Source organism: Hakea prostrata, chromosome 1 (assembly GCF_041222555.1).
Source record: "Hakea prostrata isolate BN-2017 chromosome 1, UWA_Hpros_2, whole genome shotgun sequence".
Classification (NCBI taxonomy): Eukaryota; Viridiplantae; Streptophyta; class Magnoliopsida; order Proteales; family Proteaceae; genus Hakea; species Hakea prostrata.
The window spans coordinates 75861380-75877430 of record NC_142600.1 but is presented as its reverse complement, the minus strand read 5'-3'; the positions used below and the strand labels follow the sequence as shown (position 1 = coordinate 75877430).

Genomic DNA, 16051 nt, shown 5'->3' with positions numbered 1-16051 from the left:
TGACTTATTTACATGGTTGTTTATATTGCTTACTGGGCTGCAAAGCTCACAATTGAAATTGTTGATAGGTCCTCAGATATGTGATAAGGGCAAGGGTGCTGCCACTTGACAGTACTTTGAAAGATGAAGATGGAAACCATTTTCTTTTTGTTGCAACTGTTGTTGGTTTAATTGAACTGTGCATGTATATATCTCTTTGAGACTGTATGTACCTTACTAAACACTGTTGTAAGGTCAAATGTAAGCATAACAGGACTTTAGACCGTATACAGATGTTTATGAGTCAAATTATCAGACAGGTTGCTTGTTTGTTCTAAAGAATGTTTAGTCTGAGTTTAGTAGTTATAAATAGGTTTATTTAAGGAAGGAACTGTCACGTGCCCTAGTTAAATGTCCATAATGTGGGCCCCACCAAGCCTGTGAAAATTGGGGTCGTGACATCTAGCATGTCATCAAGCCTAGGTATGAGAAACCTATACTCAAGGGTGGTCTTATTAATTGCTCGGTTGTCCACACACCTACGCCAAGTGCCATCCTTCTCGGGTGTGAGTAAGGGAGGTACTACACAAGGGCTAAGACTCTCCCTAATGAATCCCTCTTCAAGCAATTCATCTACTCGCAGCTTCATCTTAGCATGTTCTTTGGGATTCATACAATAATGGGATAAGTTTGGCAATGAGGAACCTAGGACTAAGTCAATTGCATGTTGGACATCACGCATAAGCGGTAATTCATCTGGTAGTTCCTTGGGAAACAACTGCCTAAACTCTTCTAATAAGGTTTGCACCTCTTTTGAAACATCAACAAATTTATCTGATGTGTTATATGTATTTGGGTTACTCTGTGAGGCAAATAAAGCATAAACAATGCTTGATTCTTTACACTCAACTTCAAATTGTTGCTGATAAGTATGCCAAGTGTTTTAGAGCGAGTTTGTTTGATGGTACTACTACTGCCCTCATCCTCTACAACCTTAATCTTTTTTGGGGCGCTAGGGGCCAATCTAATCTTTTTCCCTTTATATTCAAAGATATAGATGTTAGATCTCCCATGGGTGGTGACATCCCTATGATTGAACCATGGTCTCCCTAGAATGATGTGAGCCACATCCATCTTTAGGAGATGGAGATCACACCACACTTTATCCTCATAACCAGCAAAATGTTGGGGAACTAAGCATCTAAGAGTAACAGGTGTTAGGAAACAAGCATTAAATAATCAAAACAGCAGTTGAACTTGAACAAAGAAAAGAGAGAAGAAGAAGAAGAGAAGAGAGATGAAGAACTAGTAGAAGAGGCTTGTGATTCTTGCTTAAGAGTCTAGAATCACAGAGCCCTTTTATTTATAGCTTCTAATGAATTTAATACAACTTGAGAGACAAGTAATTGTCCTCTAAAAAAAAGGAAACAAAAAATTACAACTTTAGTAACTTCCTAGCTCCTAAAATAGAAATTTTTGAAAATAGAAACTACCACCAATATAGAAACTATGCTTTCTAAAAACTCCCAAAACTTACGTAGCAAGACTCTAACATTAGAAATAGAAAGTAGAGTAGCATCACTAACATCATACAAACAAATTTTACTGTTCACGTGAACAGTAAAAATCATACTTTACTATTCACGTGAACAACAAATATTTCAAAAGTGCATATACTTCAACACTCCCCCTCAAGCTGGAGTGTACACAAAGAAAACTTCAGCTTGCATAATAAGAATAAACTTGAAAGGTAGCACCAATCTTGAATCGTGTAGCAATGGCAGATGTCAATAAACACTGAGAAAACTTCACCCAGGAGACAATCAACACCAACTTAAAAAAAACTTTAATTCTTCATGTCAATAGAATCATCCAATAATAAGAACAATCGACGATGTTGAAGATGAACAAAGTCCATAAGTATAACAGGATCAAATATACCATCCATATAATGCCGGTAGTAGGAGAAATATCCACAATAAATCTTCAAAATTGCAACTCCAATGTCCATAAGTATAGCAGGATCAAAGACACCATCCACATAATGCCGATAGTAGGGAGAAATATCCATACTAAATCTTCAAAATTACAACTCCAATGTCCATATAAATGCTTCACAAGAAGGCAAGTAATAGGCAAAGTATAGGTAGGTAAAAGGCAATATTGATTACTGTGGACCAAGTAGGTAGGTAAGGGACAGTATAGGTTACTTTGGACCAAGTAGGTAAGGTAGTATGGGTTACTATGGACCAAGTAAGTAGGTAAAAGATAGTATAGGTTACTGCGGACCAAGTAGGTAGGATAAAAGACAATATGGGTTATTGCGGACCAAGTAGGTAAGGTAAAAGAGCAATATAGGTAAAGATAGGTAATGATATTGTTGTAGAATGCCATAAGTTGAGGGCAAAGATCTTCACAAATAATATCCATCAGCACATCTTGAGTAGATATAAAATAAGGTACCATTCTCCCTCTCACGTGTAGCATTACACGTGGACAATTAATGATGACCAGTGATGCAGCCAAGAAGTATGAGCACAAAAGAAACCCAAGAAGGAAAGTAGCAGCCACAGAGCAGTGTATTATTCACCAATAAAGCTAATCAAGCAGCAGAAAATCGTCTCACAGGACAAAGTCTTGTTCACCAAGGGGGGAAAAAATTCTGGACCACCACTAACCCTTTAATAGGGTAGAGGAGCAAATTAGATCAAGAGAAAATTACTGAACCAGCTTGGAATCTCAAAATTGCAGTAGTCGCTGTAGTAATCCACTCAGAAGAAGTGCAATAACAGTAGTTGCAATAACAGATAATATCAGATCTTGGACCATAGCAACAAACTTCTGCTAGATGTGAAACTCTAACAGATCTTGATATGAAGGAAAAGTAGTTCTTTAGGTCTTTGTAGAAGTATTAGATAAAAAGAAGGCTAAACTTGATTCTGAAATAAACAACGGAAGAAGTAGTAAAGCAAGAAGGTAGCAGCAGAATTTTTTAGAAAAGAGAAATTCAATAAAACAGGGGTACTAGTATACGACTTGCAACTAAACTTATAGCACAAACAATGGAAGACAATACTTAGGTCTTGCAATTCGAATTATGGGCATATCTTTGCAAGAATCAAGAGGAATCCCAAGACACCAGTATAGTGCAGATTGAACTTCAGATTTGCACACAAAAAAAAAGTAGTAGCAGCCTCAGTTGAATCAAATAGGTAGACATATCCCCAAAAAGCTTAGGGCCTTTTTGTAGTATTAATACATAGATACTTGGTGCTTCAAAAGTCAAAGAAGAAGGACAGCCATGCACAATTACTGCAGCGAAGGTTGGGGCTGCCCTAGATAAGAAAAAGGAAAAAAAAAGAAGAAAAAAACTGGGCAGCCAAGAGAGACAAAATGGTCCCTAAGTTGATTAAACTTGCTCTGATGCCATGTTAGGAAACAAGCATTAAATAATCAAAATAGCAGTTGAACTTGAACAAAGAAAAGAGAGAAGAAGAAGAAGAGAAGAGAGATGAAGAACTAGTAGAAGAGGCTTGTGATTCTTGCTTAAGAGTCTAGAATCACAGAGCCCTTTTATTTATAGCTTCTAATGAATTTAATACAACTTGAGAGACAAGTAATTGTCCTTTGAAAAAAAGGAAACAAAAAATTACAACTTTAGTAACTTCCTAGCTCCTAAAATAGAAATTTTTGAAAATAGAAACTACCACCAAAATAGAAACTATGCTTTCTAAAAACTCCCAAAACTCCCAAGACTCCCAAAACATTAGAAATAGAAAGTAGAGTAGCATCACTAACATCATACAAACAGATTTTACTGTTCACGTGAACAGTAAAAATCATACTTTACTGTTCACGTGAACAGTACCGTGAACAGTAAATATTTCAAAAGTGCATATACTTCAACAACAGGGATAGTAGACTAATATACCAACCAACCTTATAAGATTTGGGGTGAGCCTCTGGTTTGAGTCCCATTCTAGTAACAACCCTCTGAGCTATTATATTCATGCAACTACCTCTATCAATGGTGACCGATAGTTCTTACGTTGATGGCAGGTGTTGATAATAAAAATATTGATCTGCCGCCAATCATCAGTATCTTTGGGTTGTGATACCATACATCGCACAACTCCAAGCCTAGATCCATCTACATGATCAAGCTCCTCATCAAATATGTTATCATCTGGTCTATGTCCTCATACTCAGGCTCATCTAAGTCCTCATGGACTTGCCCTCCAACATAAAGGTTTCTATTGGGGCATTTCCTAATAACATGTCCAAATTCTTTGCATTCAAAAAATTAGAGTTGGCCAGTTTTCATGGGGGGAGCTCCCATAATGCCTTTACCCTTGTTGCCAATTGGATGTTGTGGGTTAACGTGGGGGTCTTTGGAAATTGGTAGTGTTAGAGGTAAACCTTCGAAAACTAGATTCCCCGGGCTGAAAGCTCTTCTTTTGAGGGATAAGTCTTCACGGACGTCTCAAGTTCTTAGAGCAACCCTAAAGACTTGAGGGACATCTCGCACTAAGTGGGTTGCAAGTTGTGGCTGGATATCTCAGTTAAATCTTGTAATAAACCTAGAAAGTGTCTACGCAACATCCTCAAGAGTATGGCTTCTATCTTAAGTTCATTGAATTTTCCCATGTACTCAGTCACAGTTAATTTCCCTTGCTTTAGGGTGTTCATTTCATTCAACAAGTTCAGCCTATAGATGATAGGTAAGAACTCCCTCTTAAGCCTTTCTTGCATCTCAGTCCAAAGTGGTCATTGGCTCAAGTCCTAGACTGTTCTCTTAGTACTCTAATTCTATCCAAAAATCTTGGGCAGCTCCGGTAAGCTTAATCTTAGCAAACCTAAAGCCAACTTCTTTTGACATATCATAAAAGTCAAAGTACCGGTCCATTTGCCTAACCCAGTCTAGTAAGACTTTGGCATCTATTTGACCATCATAAGATGGGGCCTCTAGTTTGACTAGCCTCTATCATAGGTGTCAAGACCATCATCATACTTATAGGTTGCATAATGCATAGGACCAAAGTGTCCATGTGCTCTGCGACCTCTACCTCACCCATTAGCTGGAAATTATCCCCAATTCTATCAAGATCCTCAAAATGGTCAAAATTTTGGAGGTCCACTTGGTAGTTTTCAGTGCTAGGTCCATTGGCTAGAGTGTTATGTCCTTGTTTCTCTTGCTGTCCCTCTATGGCTGTAAATCGTGCTGCAAGGATCTGAACATTAAACTCATGGCCTGAATGGTAGTGGCTTGGGCTGCCTGTGCTGCCCTATGGTTATTTAACTCCTCTTGAGTTGCTTAAATGGCCTTCAAGATCTCTCCATTTTTTGGAGCAACTGGGTCAATTGGGCACTCGATGAACCAGTCATATTGGAATATTCATTTCCACTTTGGTTACTACCATACATGGGCTGACCTAAAGACATGTAACCTAAAACCAGCAATTCTAACAGCTGAAACTTAAAAAGTTCAGCAGTACTAACACTCTAAACCATGCTCTGATACCAGAATTGATGCAGGAGAAAAACCTTAGAAACTAGGGGGCCTACGGAGTGGGCTACTAGACTCTTAGAGGGAGATACCAATTCTTGACAGTAGTTACCAGAAAGAAAGAAAGAAAAGAAAGAAAAAAAAAAAGAAAAAAACTTGCAGCAACTGAAATCTGATTAAACATTCATATATATAAAGATAGTTAAAGCAGAGGAAGAACAAACAGTCCTAACTAATGAACATAACTAAACAAGAATAAAAATGGGGATGGGGATCATGGCATTGTAACCCTAAATTGAATGCAAGAATATCAACAAACCAAAAGAAAATAGTGTTGTCCTAGACAATATCAGATTTCTAACAATAAGATCAGCAAGAAACAATGCAAAGAAAATGGATGCTTTACAGTCTCGTCATACATGGTCTTTGGTAGACTTACCTACTAGGAAAGATGTGGTCCACTGTCAGTGGGTGTATACTATTAAGTACCATTCGATGGTACAGTTGAACAGCTCAAGGCTCGCTTGGTGGCTAAAGGCTATACACAAACATATGTTGTGGACTATTTTGACACTTTTTCTCATGTGGCTAGACTTGATTCAGTCTGTGTGTTGATCTCTTTAGCTATAAATTATGATTGGCCTCTTTTTCAACTTGACATAAAAAATGCTTTCTCGTATGGTGATCTTCATGAAGAAGTTAAATGGAGCAACCTCCAGGTATGTTGCTCAGGTAGAGAACAGTGTTCATGTTTGCAAGCTTCATAAAGAAATTTATGGACTCAAACAGTCTCCACGGGCTTGATTTGAGAAATTTAGCACGAACTGTGGAGTCTTTTGGATTTGCACAATGTTATTTTGATCAATCTATCTTTGTTATACGGCAAGGTGGTTGTGGTGTCATTATAGCAGCTTATGTTGATGCTATTATTCTTTTAGGCAGTAATGTTGGGGCAATCTGTACAATCAAGGTACACTTTCATAAATGTTTTCAAACCAAAGACTAGGGTGACCTAGTATTTCTTGGGGATTGAGGTATTCCGCAATAAACAGGAGTTAGTTCATTATAAAGGAAGTATGTGTTTGCTCTTCTGATAGAGACTGGCATGCTTGCCTTTGAACCTAGCGACATTCCCATGGATCCTTAGTTGAAGTTAGGACTGGATGATGGTGACTTGTTGGATGATGTTCATCATTACAAGAGTCTTATTAGGAAACTTTTTTATCTCATTGTTACTCGTCTTGATATTTCTTATTATTTTGATGTGTTAGGTTAGTTTACACAGTCCCCTAGGAAGGCCCATTGGGATGCAGCAATGAGAGTACTTCGGTATCTCAAGAGTGTGCTTGGAAAAGGGATCATCTATCTACCAAATCGGAGTATGGATTTGGTTGCTTTTTCTGATGCTGATTAGGCTAGATCCTCAGCTAATCACCGGTCTACTACTAGTTATTGTATCTTTCTTGTGGAAATCCTGTGACTTGAAGGAGTAAGAAGCAATCCACTATTGCCTAATCTAGTGTTGAAGCAGAGGATAGGGCCATGGCCCACACAACTACTGAATTGATGTGGCTTCGTTCCTTGAGGAAATGAGATTTTCAATCTCCGCTCCTATGAAAATGTTTTGTGATAATCAGGTTGCTACTTAAATTGCTAGTAACACAATGTTCCATGAAAGGACAAAGCATATAGAGGTAGACAATTACTTTGTGCGTGATGCAGTCAAGAAAAAGATTATCGAAACTCCTTTTGTGAGCTCTATTGACCAACTAGCTGATTTGTTCACTAAAGCTCTATTCAGGCCTAGTTTTCAATCCATCTGTTGCAAGCTGGGCATAGGAGATTTGTATGCTCCATTTTGAGGGGGAGGGTTAAGAGTTACACAGAGACTCCAAGGTTGCTGCCTTGGTGCGCAAGCCTTGGCAGCAGTTCCCTTTTACATCAGTTTCTATTTTGGTGCTGACTTTCTATTTTTGATGAAGGAATCTTGGTACACAAGGTTTAGGAGAGTTAGAGTGAATACTTTCTATTTTTTCTACTAGTTACTATTTTCAGAACTTACTATTTTGCACAGATTTTAAGAGTAGGAAAATTAGTAAGTTCTGTCTTCAAGCTGTATTTTATGTTTCCTATTATAAAGGACAGTTTTGTTGTCCCTCAAGTTGTATTAGAACTCTTGAAAAACTATAAATAGATGCATCCTGTGATTCTAGGCTCTTTAGCTAGAACCGCAGGTCTTTGCTTCTGGTTCTTCACCTCTCTTCTCTTTCTTCTTCTTCTCTATTTTCTTTTCAAGTTCAGCTACTGTTCTGATTGTTTAAAGCTTGTTTTCTAACAAATCAGCTTGCACTTAAATTTTGTAGACTGAACTCCCCCTCCTCTCCCATATTTTTGCTCCCGTAGTTATTCAAATCAATCGTATTAAACACGTAAATTACAAATTCTGTACACAACTTATTGGACCGAATTATTGAGAACGTACTACTTGTCATATGGGATTCACTGCCATAATCCGTACCCGAACTTACTAACCATGGTTGTAATCAAGCAGATGAAGAGTTGGTAAGACTTGATGAGGAGATTCCATAAAGCGATTCTTTTAGGTGCCTTGGCTCAAATGCTCAACTATAAATAAAAGAAGGTGATATAGAGGATGTTATTTCCCAAAGAATTAAGATAGGGTGGATGAAATGGAGGTGCGTCTAGGGTATTGATTAATTCCTTTTAAGCTCAAAGGGAAATTCTATAGGACCATCATACGACCAGCTATGATGTGTGGTACAGAGTGTTAGGCTGTTAAGAAGCATTGTATAGAATAAAATCAATGTAATAGAAATGAGAATGTTAAGATGGACCAATGGCCAAAACTAGGAAGAATAATGTAAGGAATGATCATATTAAAGCTAGATTAGGACTTTAGGAGTAGCTCTGATAAATGATAAGCTACATGATAATTGAACGAAGGCTTTTAAATACCCTGTATGGAGAAGCGATTTAATCCAAATTGAAGGAGTTAGAAGAACTAAGGTTAGACCTAAGACAACCTCAAAAGTAGTGGGGAGAAATGCTATGCATAGCTTAGGCCTTGTATCTAGTATTGCCTCAAATAGAGCTGATTGGAAGGCAAGGATCCATGTAGCCGACCCCATTTTGTTGGGAAAAGGCTTTTTGGTGTATTTGTTATTGTTATATAAGATATACATTGATACATACCATCAAGTACATGTATTCAAAACATAATCAAAGTAACTCTGAACCATTCACATACACTAATTTATTCAAGTGTAAGATATTACACTAATACATTAACATATTCAGCAACTAAAAACACTAAAATGATGAAATTAATTTTTAGGTTAATTTATACAAAATAATTTTTAATGCAAGATATACATATTTTGTTGTAAAGACGCAAACATAGCATGCTTATTTTAATGTGATTCATCTTTAAAAGACACTAACATAACATATAAATCGTTAAAAAAAAAAGAAGAAGATAATTTTCCATAAAAAGAACAAAATTTCATAGTTATTCTATTTTATTTATTTTAAATCTGCAATAAGAAACAAATAATAACATTCATGGAAAAAATTTTGACTCCATCACATTGTAGCCCTTCTAATGGAGTCTTATATACATAACAATCATGTTCAAAACATATGTAATGTTCACTATTTTTTATTTTAATTTCTTAGAAAATAAATTTTTTATTCCAAAAATTCAAAAAATAAATTAAGAACAGAATATACTTTTTGATCCATGAATCTGCAGATCGGGCAAAGATGTTCAACATACATTGAATCCACACTCAAACATCTAATGTAGAACATATTATTTGAAGAAAATGAAATTGGAGAAGAAAACTCACCTCCCTTGATGAATGGATTCAAGATCACTAAGTAGATTGTTGATGTAGTGTAGGGGAAGATCCGGCAGTGTTTCGGAAAAAAAGGAGTAAACAGCAGCTAGGGGTTAAGATGAGGTTGAAAGAAGCCAAGACAAGACGAGAAATCTTGTCTGGAACTCGACAAGACAAGGGTATAAAAGGGCCCCTCGAGCTGAGATCCCAGTCGAATCGAGATCTCGGCCGAGATTTAGAATTCTTATGGTTTTGCAAGCTATTTCATTTTGGGTTTTCAGATTTCCAAGATCTTGGTGCTGAGATCTCGCGAGACATAGAACCATGGTTACAATGGCGGCTTCTGGGAAGGTATATTCTTTCCCTTCATCTCTGTTTTGATTTTCAAGTTTGTAACTCAGATTCAGTGTCACTCATCTTCCTCTTACCTTCTCAAGTTGCAAGTTGAGTGTTGCACTTCCTCCAACGACTCTCAAATGGGTGTTCTGCTCAGTTTGAGTTTTCACTTGTTTCTGAGAACTGGTATGTGGTCCCAACTCCAAGAATGTAAAAACAAGTCAGACTTGTTTTGCAAAGAGTAATTTCAAGCACGATTTTTGAATCAGTTCATTTGCTGAGAACAATAGAATGACCTGATTTGCTAATGCATTTTGGTTGCTCTTTTGTTCTCTGAGAATGATAGAACGCCCAAATCAGTTCTCTGGCCTATTACCAAACGTGCTCTTAGTGTCCTCCCAGTGATTTTCTTAGCTCATGGAAACATGATAAAAGCATAAAAGTTGGTTGCATTGAATTACACAACGCTTTAGTGCATATCCTCAAGCTCTAGTGGTCTCTATAAGCCATCCATGAGCTTGATATCTTCAAAGTACTTGCTTGAACTTGACTCTTTCCCAGTCTTGCCTTCATTATCTTCGAGTCGGTTTCCTTTACATCTACTTGGCTTTCTCTCTTATTATTGGCTTCTTCTCCATGTATTGAAAAGTATTGCATAAGAAGTTAGCTCATAGATGTATCTGTATCATTGTCAAAACTTAGAATAAGGAGGTGGGTCCTTCCCCAACATAGTTTACCTGCAAATTGAGCTTACATTACTTAGAAGTAGCACCAGCTTTAGTGCAGAAAACCCATATAGAAGGCATCAGAGTATTCATTTCCTTCCGATAAGGCGATAACTCCAATCTCCAGTAGAAGGGAGCATAGAATTCATTGGGTGCTTGGATAAATGCCAAATGACCCAGCCTTTCCTGGCCCTTCCACCATTCAGTTTCCTTTCTTTCTTATGCTATGCTCCCCTGGTGCAAGCCTACCATGCTTCACACCTTCTCTACATAATAATCCAGCTGTACTTTTCTAGAGTTTATTTTCATGATATCAATCATCTTTGGCTAAAAGGCACAACACACTAGAAACCTCAAAGACAAGAAAGAAAGTCCATCTCTTAAGAAAAAGAACAGTGCCAAAGAAATACGCAAGAATTTGTTAGCAAGACTCAATCTGGTGATTGAAATGAAATGATCTACTAGAGAAACTTATCAAAGAACAACCTTGAGAAGAAGTGGCTGGGCTTTCCAAAATGATCTTTGCCAGCAAGGTAGCAACAGATCCAAAAGGCACATAAAGAAAAACCTAAAGAATCTTCCTTTTGCATCAAATCTTCAAGCCATTATCCAGCTTATCTAGAGGAAATACTTGAGTGAAATCACCAAGTCATTCAAATGTATCTTGGCTTTTGCACTCAAGTCAGCCACACAACTTCTTAATCTCAATGATCTGCTGCTATTATGATTTCAACAAATAAGAGTTCCCAAAACCCAATTTACTTCCCAGGCAAACATTCACTGAAGGCTCAAGCTTCAACGTTTCACCTGTTCACCATTGCCACTGTTTTCTATCTCAACCAGTGGCAATCCCAAAATACAACACTTTATTCTGAAAAAGAAAAATCTGAAGGCAACAGTAAAACTCAATTTTCACTCCTCATTACCTACAGCCTTTTTTTTTCCTCCCTATATCTACGTGCCCATTTCCGGAGTGAAGGTATGTTTCATCACTCAACGTTTAAAAGACACAAGCTTAAGCCTTCAAATTCTCAGAAAAGTTAACCATGTATAAATATATAATATCCAAATGAAAAGCTGCAAAATGCAAACTAAAAGAAATGATTCATATTAATACTAGACATAAAATACAACTATAATAAGGAATTATATGATTCCACAAATATACCAAAACATTTCAGCTATATACCTTTTGCGCTGGGCCACCCCAATCCAAATTCTTATTAGTTATTCAGTGAAAATTGAACTTCTCAATGCAAAGCGAAAGACAATGATTCAACTATGGCATATTGCAACTACTCAGTCAAGCATATCTTATCATGCAAAAGAAAAGAATGACTCAACTATGCTATATTACAAACAGCAAATCAAGGACATCCTATTGCACTAGGAATGCAACAGCCTAGCAAATCAAAATGTTAAAATAAATTAGCAAACTAGTAAACATACCAATCGCCTGGAAATCGGAGACAGTGTGCAGTGTTAGCCTTCCCCTTTATCAGCTTATCAACTATCCATAAAAAATTTAAGGTTCCATCAAAAAAAAAAAAAAAAAAAAAAGATAGTAAGAGATGTAGAGAATGTTAAATAACGAATATTAAGCACTTACAGAAGTTCCCACAAGAAGAAGGTACACGATGTTGTGGCCCACAAGGACAACAAATTGGCTATACACAAAGAGAACACAAAATCAAGAGTACTGAATGAGGCATATATAAACAGGAGATCTGTGAATGAAATAAGGAAACATGACTGAAAAGCCATAATATTGTAGATGGACTAACCTTCTATTCATGGCACATTATAACTGTGAAATGTCAAATAATTGTGAATAGAATAGAATATTGAAGAATAATGGAAGTGACAACCAATAAACAAAAATTAAAAAAGAAACTGATGCAGTATCTGCAGACCTAAACCTTCCACAGGTGGAAGACCAAGAAATGCCAGCCCAACGTGCCTAGTTTCTCTAGGCTTTGTAAGTTATTTTCTTCTATGTTAAGTGCATTTGATTCCATTAAAAGGGAAGAGATCCTGGCCCATCTCTCCCACGCTCTTTATTTTGACTGAAGGGAAGTTATGCAGGAGGTTAAAATAAGGTGCTTAGTGTAAATAAAATCAAAACCCTTCTTGAACCAAGACGTGCTCATATTCCAAGTTGTCTTCTCTTTGCCGCTGAAATTTTTAATTTCGTGAAAGCTTCTGCCAGATATGTCAGACATCTAAGCACATTCTTAGCTGAGAATAAAAAATTCTTTTAGCAGCGTGTTGATCTGGAAAAGAGCAAAAGTTATTTAGGTCATGTAGTTCCCCATCAAAAACAAAATATCTCTTGGCATTCCTAGTTTCTCTTTTCCCACTCGTTATCTGGGAGTGGCAAAGTGTTAGAAAGAAACCTCCTCACCACTTAATGGATAAAGTTGAAAATCGATGACAAGGCTGGAAGGGTAACCTTCTTTCTATGGCATGCGAGGTTGAACTGGTAAAATCTATTATCGAGTATGTCCATTCAAACCTTTGCTATCTGTTGGTGGGCCCCTTTGATGAACAAGGCTGGAGAGATGGATGAGAAATTTCATCTGGATCTACAAGAAAAATTGCTGCAAAAGGGAAGCAGGTATGCAAGCCTGAGGAGGAGAGCAGCTTGAGTACCCAAAGGATTCCCAATGAGAACTGTACCTAGCTAAGGAAGATGGTTAGGCAAATTAAGCATGAGGACTCTTCAATGCAGTTTGACTGCCTGAAAACAACCTGAAGTGTAGGGAGGAATGCACCATTAGGTGTTGGGGACCCCCTACACTAGCAGCTAAAATCATTGGGTTAGATTTAGGTTATTTTGGATTTTCATTAGTATATAAGTTGTTTTATTTACTCATTTGAGTTTTATTTGAAGTTATAATTCCAGTAGGAAAGCTAAATCCTGAACAGTAACTCTAGTTTCTCTTTTAGTTCTAGTTTCTGTTATCATCCTAATTAAGTAGGGTTAAGTCTAATGTCAGCCGATGTGGATATGCATATTGATGTAACCGCTCAGTTGAGTCCAATTAATGCAAGTTCTATTCTCAGATTACTGTTACTAATTCCCTGTCTCTCTCCTACAATTCTCCAATAATCTGCACAAGAGAAGCTTCAATGCTGTTAAAAAGTTTGCAAGTTCAAGGAATAATTCAACCACTCCAGGTGGTAGTTATTCAGTAAAAGTGAGCTATTCTTCTTTCTAATCATCACCCTTTTTCCCTTTTTCTATTTATTATTTTCCAATTTTCCAACATAGATCTTTTGTGGACTACCTGTTAAAACTGCCCCAAATTTTAAGGATCATCCCCATGTATCATTACCTAAGTTCCCTCCAAGTTTCATCCCATCCCAACCACTATAACCTGTGTTCTTGCGTAAAACCCCCTAACTCCTAACCCAGTACTATGCAGGACCCAGACCCGAGAAATAGAACGCACACATGCTGTGGACTATATGAGTGGGCACCACTGTACTGGAACCTAAATCCTTAGAAGACGACAGTTGGGACCTCACCCATTTGGGCATAAACAAGCCTGAAAGGAGGAGGGCAACCGGCATACCAAGCTTGGGGTTGGATTGCGAATTTCCAATGAATGCACAATATCAAGACCCATTAACACGTAACATTATATGTTTATTAACAGTTCTGACTGCGCTATAGACAAGTCGCAAGCCAATTTGGGATAGGATAGAGTGAGAGCCAAGTCCTGAGTCCTTGACATGAAATGAAGCCCTTCGAGTCCAGAAAACGATGCAAAAAGAATCAAGTCATTTGGTTAGTATCAAAGAAGTTATCACCAGAGCAATGCACAGAAGTCTGGTCAACCAAAAAGAGAGGGTGGTCAATCGGATCAACCAGGTGATCCCCCAGTCGATCGACGAGCACTATCTTCCTGAAGAATTGAGCATTCCAGAATGTCCCCTAACCCAATCAACCGGCCCTTCCACTCATGGGTGATATTTTAGATACAAATTGGGGGAGCTAGAACACCCTAAATACACCTAAAGACCCTGCCAAACCCTACCTAATCCTCCTACTCTAAACTTAGACATTCTACAAGGAAACATTGGAGAAGGAGACAAGAAGGCTGGGGGGCTGTAGACAGCTCAAGGGACATCAAGAACAATAGAGACTCAGCAAACAATGTGCAATTCAAGCAGTACTAACTCCGCTAGGTTTGGCACAAAATCCTTCTCCTCTGGCCCCATAGCCTATAAAGCTATCATCTCCAAGGACATCCATGAGACTTCCACATCCCTTTGGCCTGATAATAGGCAACTTTAGGAGTCCTCTACAATCTACACTATAGTAGGTGCCCTGTATCACTCCATCCAAAGCTCCAGGCATAATTCCAAAAGCAAAACCTAAATTGCTTATCATCACTTTCACAAAACCCGAGTGGCACCCAAATTTTATGGAAACTTCAACCTAGCAATCAAACCTCAACCTTTAACTCATAGACTCCCCATCACTGACTGGTCATAACCCAACCATCTAACCCTTACTTGAACCTAACCTTAACCTCAGAATTGACTAATGTTTTAAGTTAGAGTCGATTGGAGGAGATCTAGAGATTTGGCTGATTTGATTGCTTTTAGTTAGTTTACTTTCTATTCATGTTCTTTCCTTATTGGGTGTAGATTTGTTAGGATCTTTTGTTCTTGTAAGATTCCCACACAAAGAAGATTTTATTTGTTCTATACTTGGTAAGTTTTAAGTATAAATAAAGCTCTTGCTGTGTCTTTTAGACACAAGCCAGGATTTCTACAACTCTTCCAACATGATGTCAGAGCCAACTCTAATCCATTACTGAGCACCAACCCACACTTTTACATGTTAAAGTTAGAAGAGAGAAAAAAATTAGAGGAACCATATGCCTTCTCTAAGCTCTACCACCCTTCCGCCATCATCATAGCATCATCGCAAGAATCAGTCTTACTTGCTTTTTCTTTTTCTCTTTATCACAAAAACAAACAACCAATATGCAACTATTACCTAACCAAAATCACCACCACCTTCCTTCCATCACCACCAACAACTATCGCCTATAGCCTTTGCAACTATTACCAATGGCTTGTGATCGCCCAATCTCTCATTGCCCACAACTTCTTTTGGCAACTCAAGCCACCTGCAACCAAGATTAGCAATCAAAAGCACTTCCAAAAGTACCGTTTCATCCTCTTCTTCTTTTTCTCATTCAACACCTACCAGAAGCCATTTTCAGTGATCTACAAATCCTCTTCTTCTTTTTCTCATTTAGTTGACCACTGTTAAGCTCAATGGGACCAATTACCTTCGCTGGTCTCATTCTGTTTCTCTTACGGTTGGTGCTTGTAGTCTTACTAGCCATCTTCATGGAACTTCTATCAAGCCCTCTTCACCTGATACGGATTAAGACAAGTGGGAGACAGATGAATGCTTGGTTATTGGATTTCTTCTCAATTCTATTAAACCAAGTATTGCAGAGAGTTAGCTTCTTCTTCCTGATGCTGCCATGATTTGGAGAGTTGCTAAGGAAATGTATTCCAAGGTTGGGAATGATGCTCAGTGCTTTGAAATTAGAACAAAAATTCAACAACTGCAATAGAAGGAGCTTACCTTGTCACAATACTGCAACATTTTGAGG

At 37.8% G+C, this 16051-nt stretch overlaps 1 protein-coding gene across 3 annotated transcripts in view; it reads right to left on the bottom strand.

The window, feature by feature from the left end:
• The window catches only part of HAP2 (hapless 2), a 75717-nt gene that overhangs the window by 43510 nt on the left and 16156 nt on the right, over positions 1-16051 (bottom strand). For all 3 annotated transcript variants that reach the window (XM_089142442.1, XM_089142444.1, XM_089142443.1), the window contains 2 exons: positions 12016-12073; positions 11856-11916 (listed from right to left, as the gene is read on the bottom strand). In XM_089142442.1, the coding sequence (XP_088998568.1) occupies positions 11856-11916; positions 12016-12073 (119 nt within the window). The remainder of the gene's footprint in view (positions 1-11855; positions 11917-12015; positions 12074-16051) is intronic.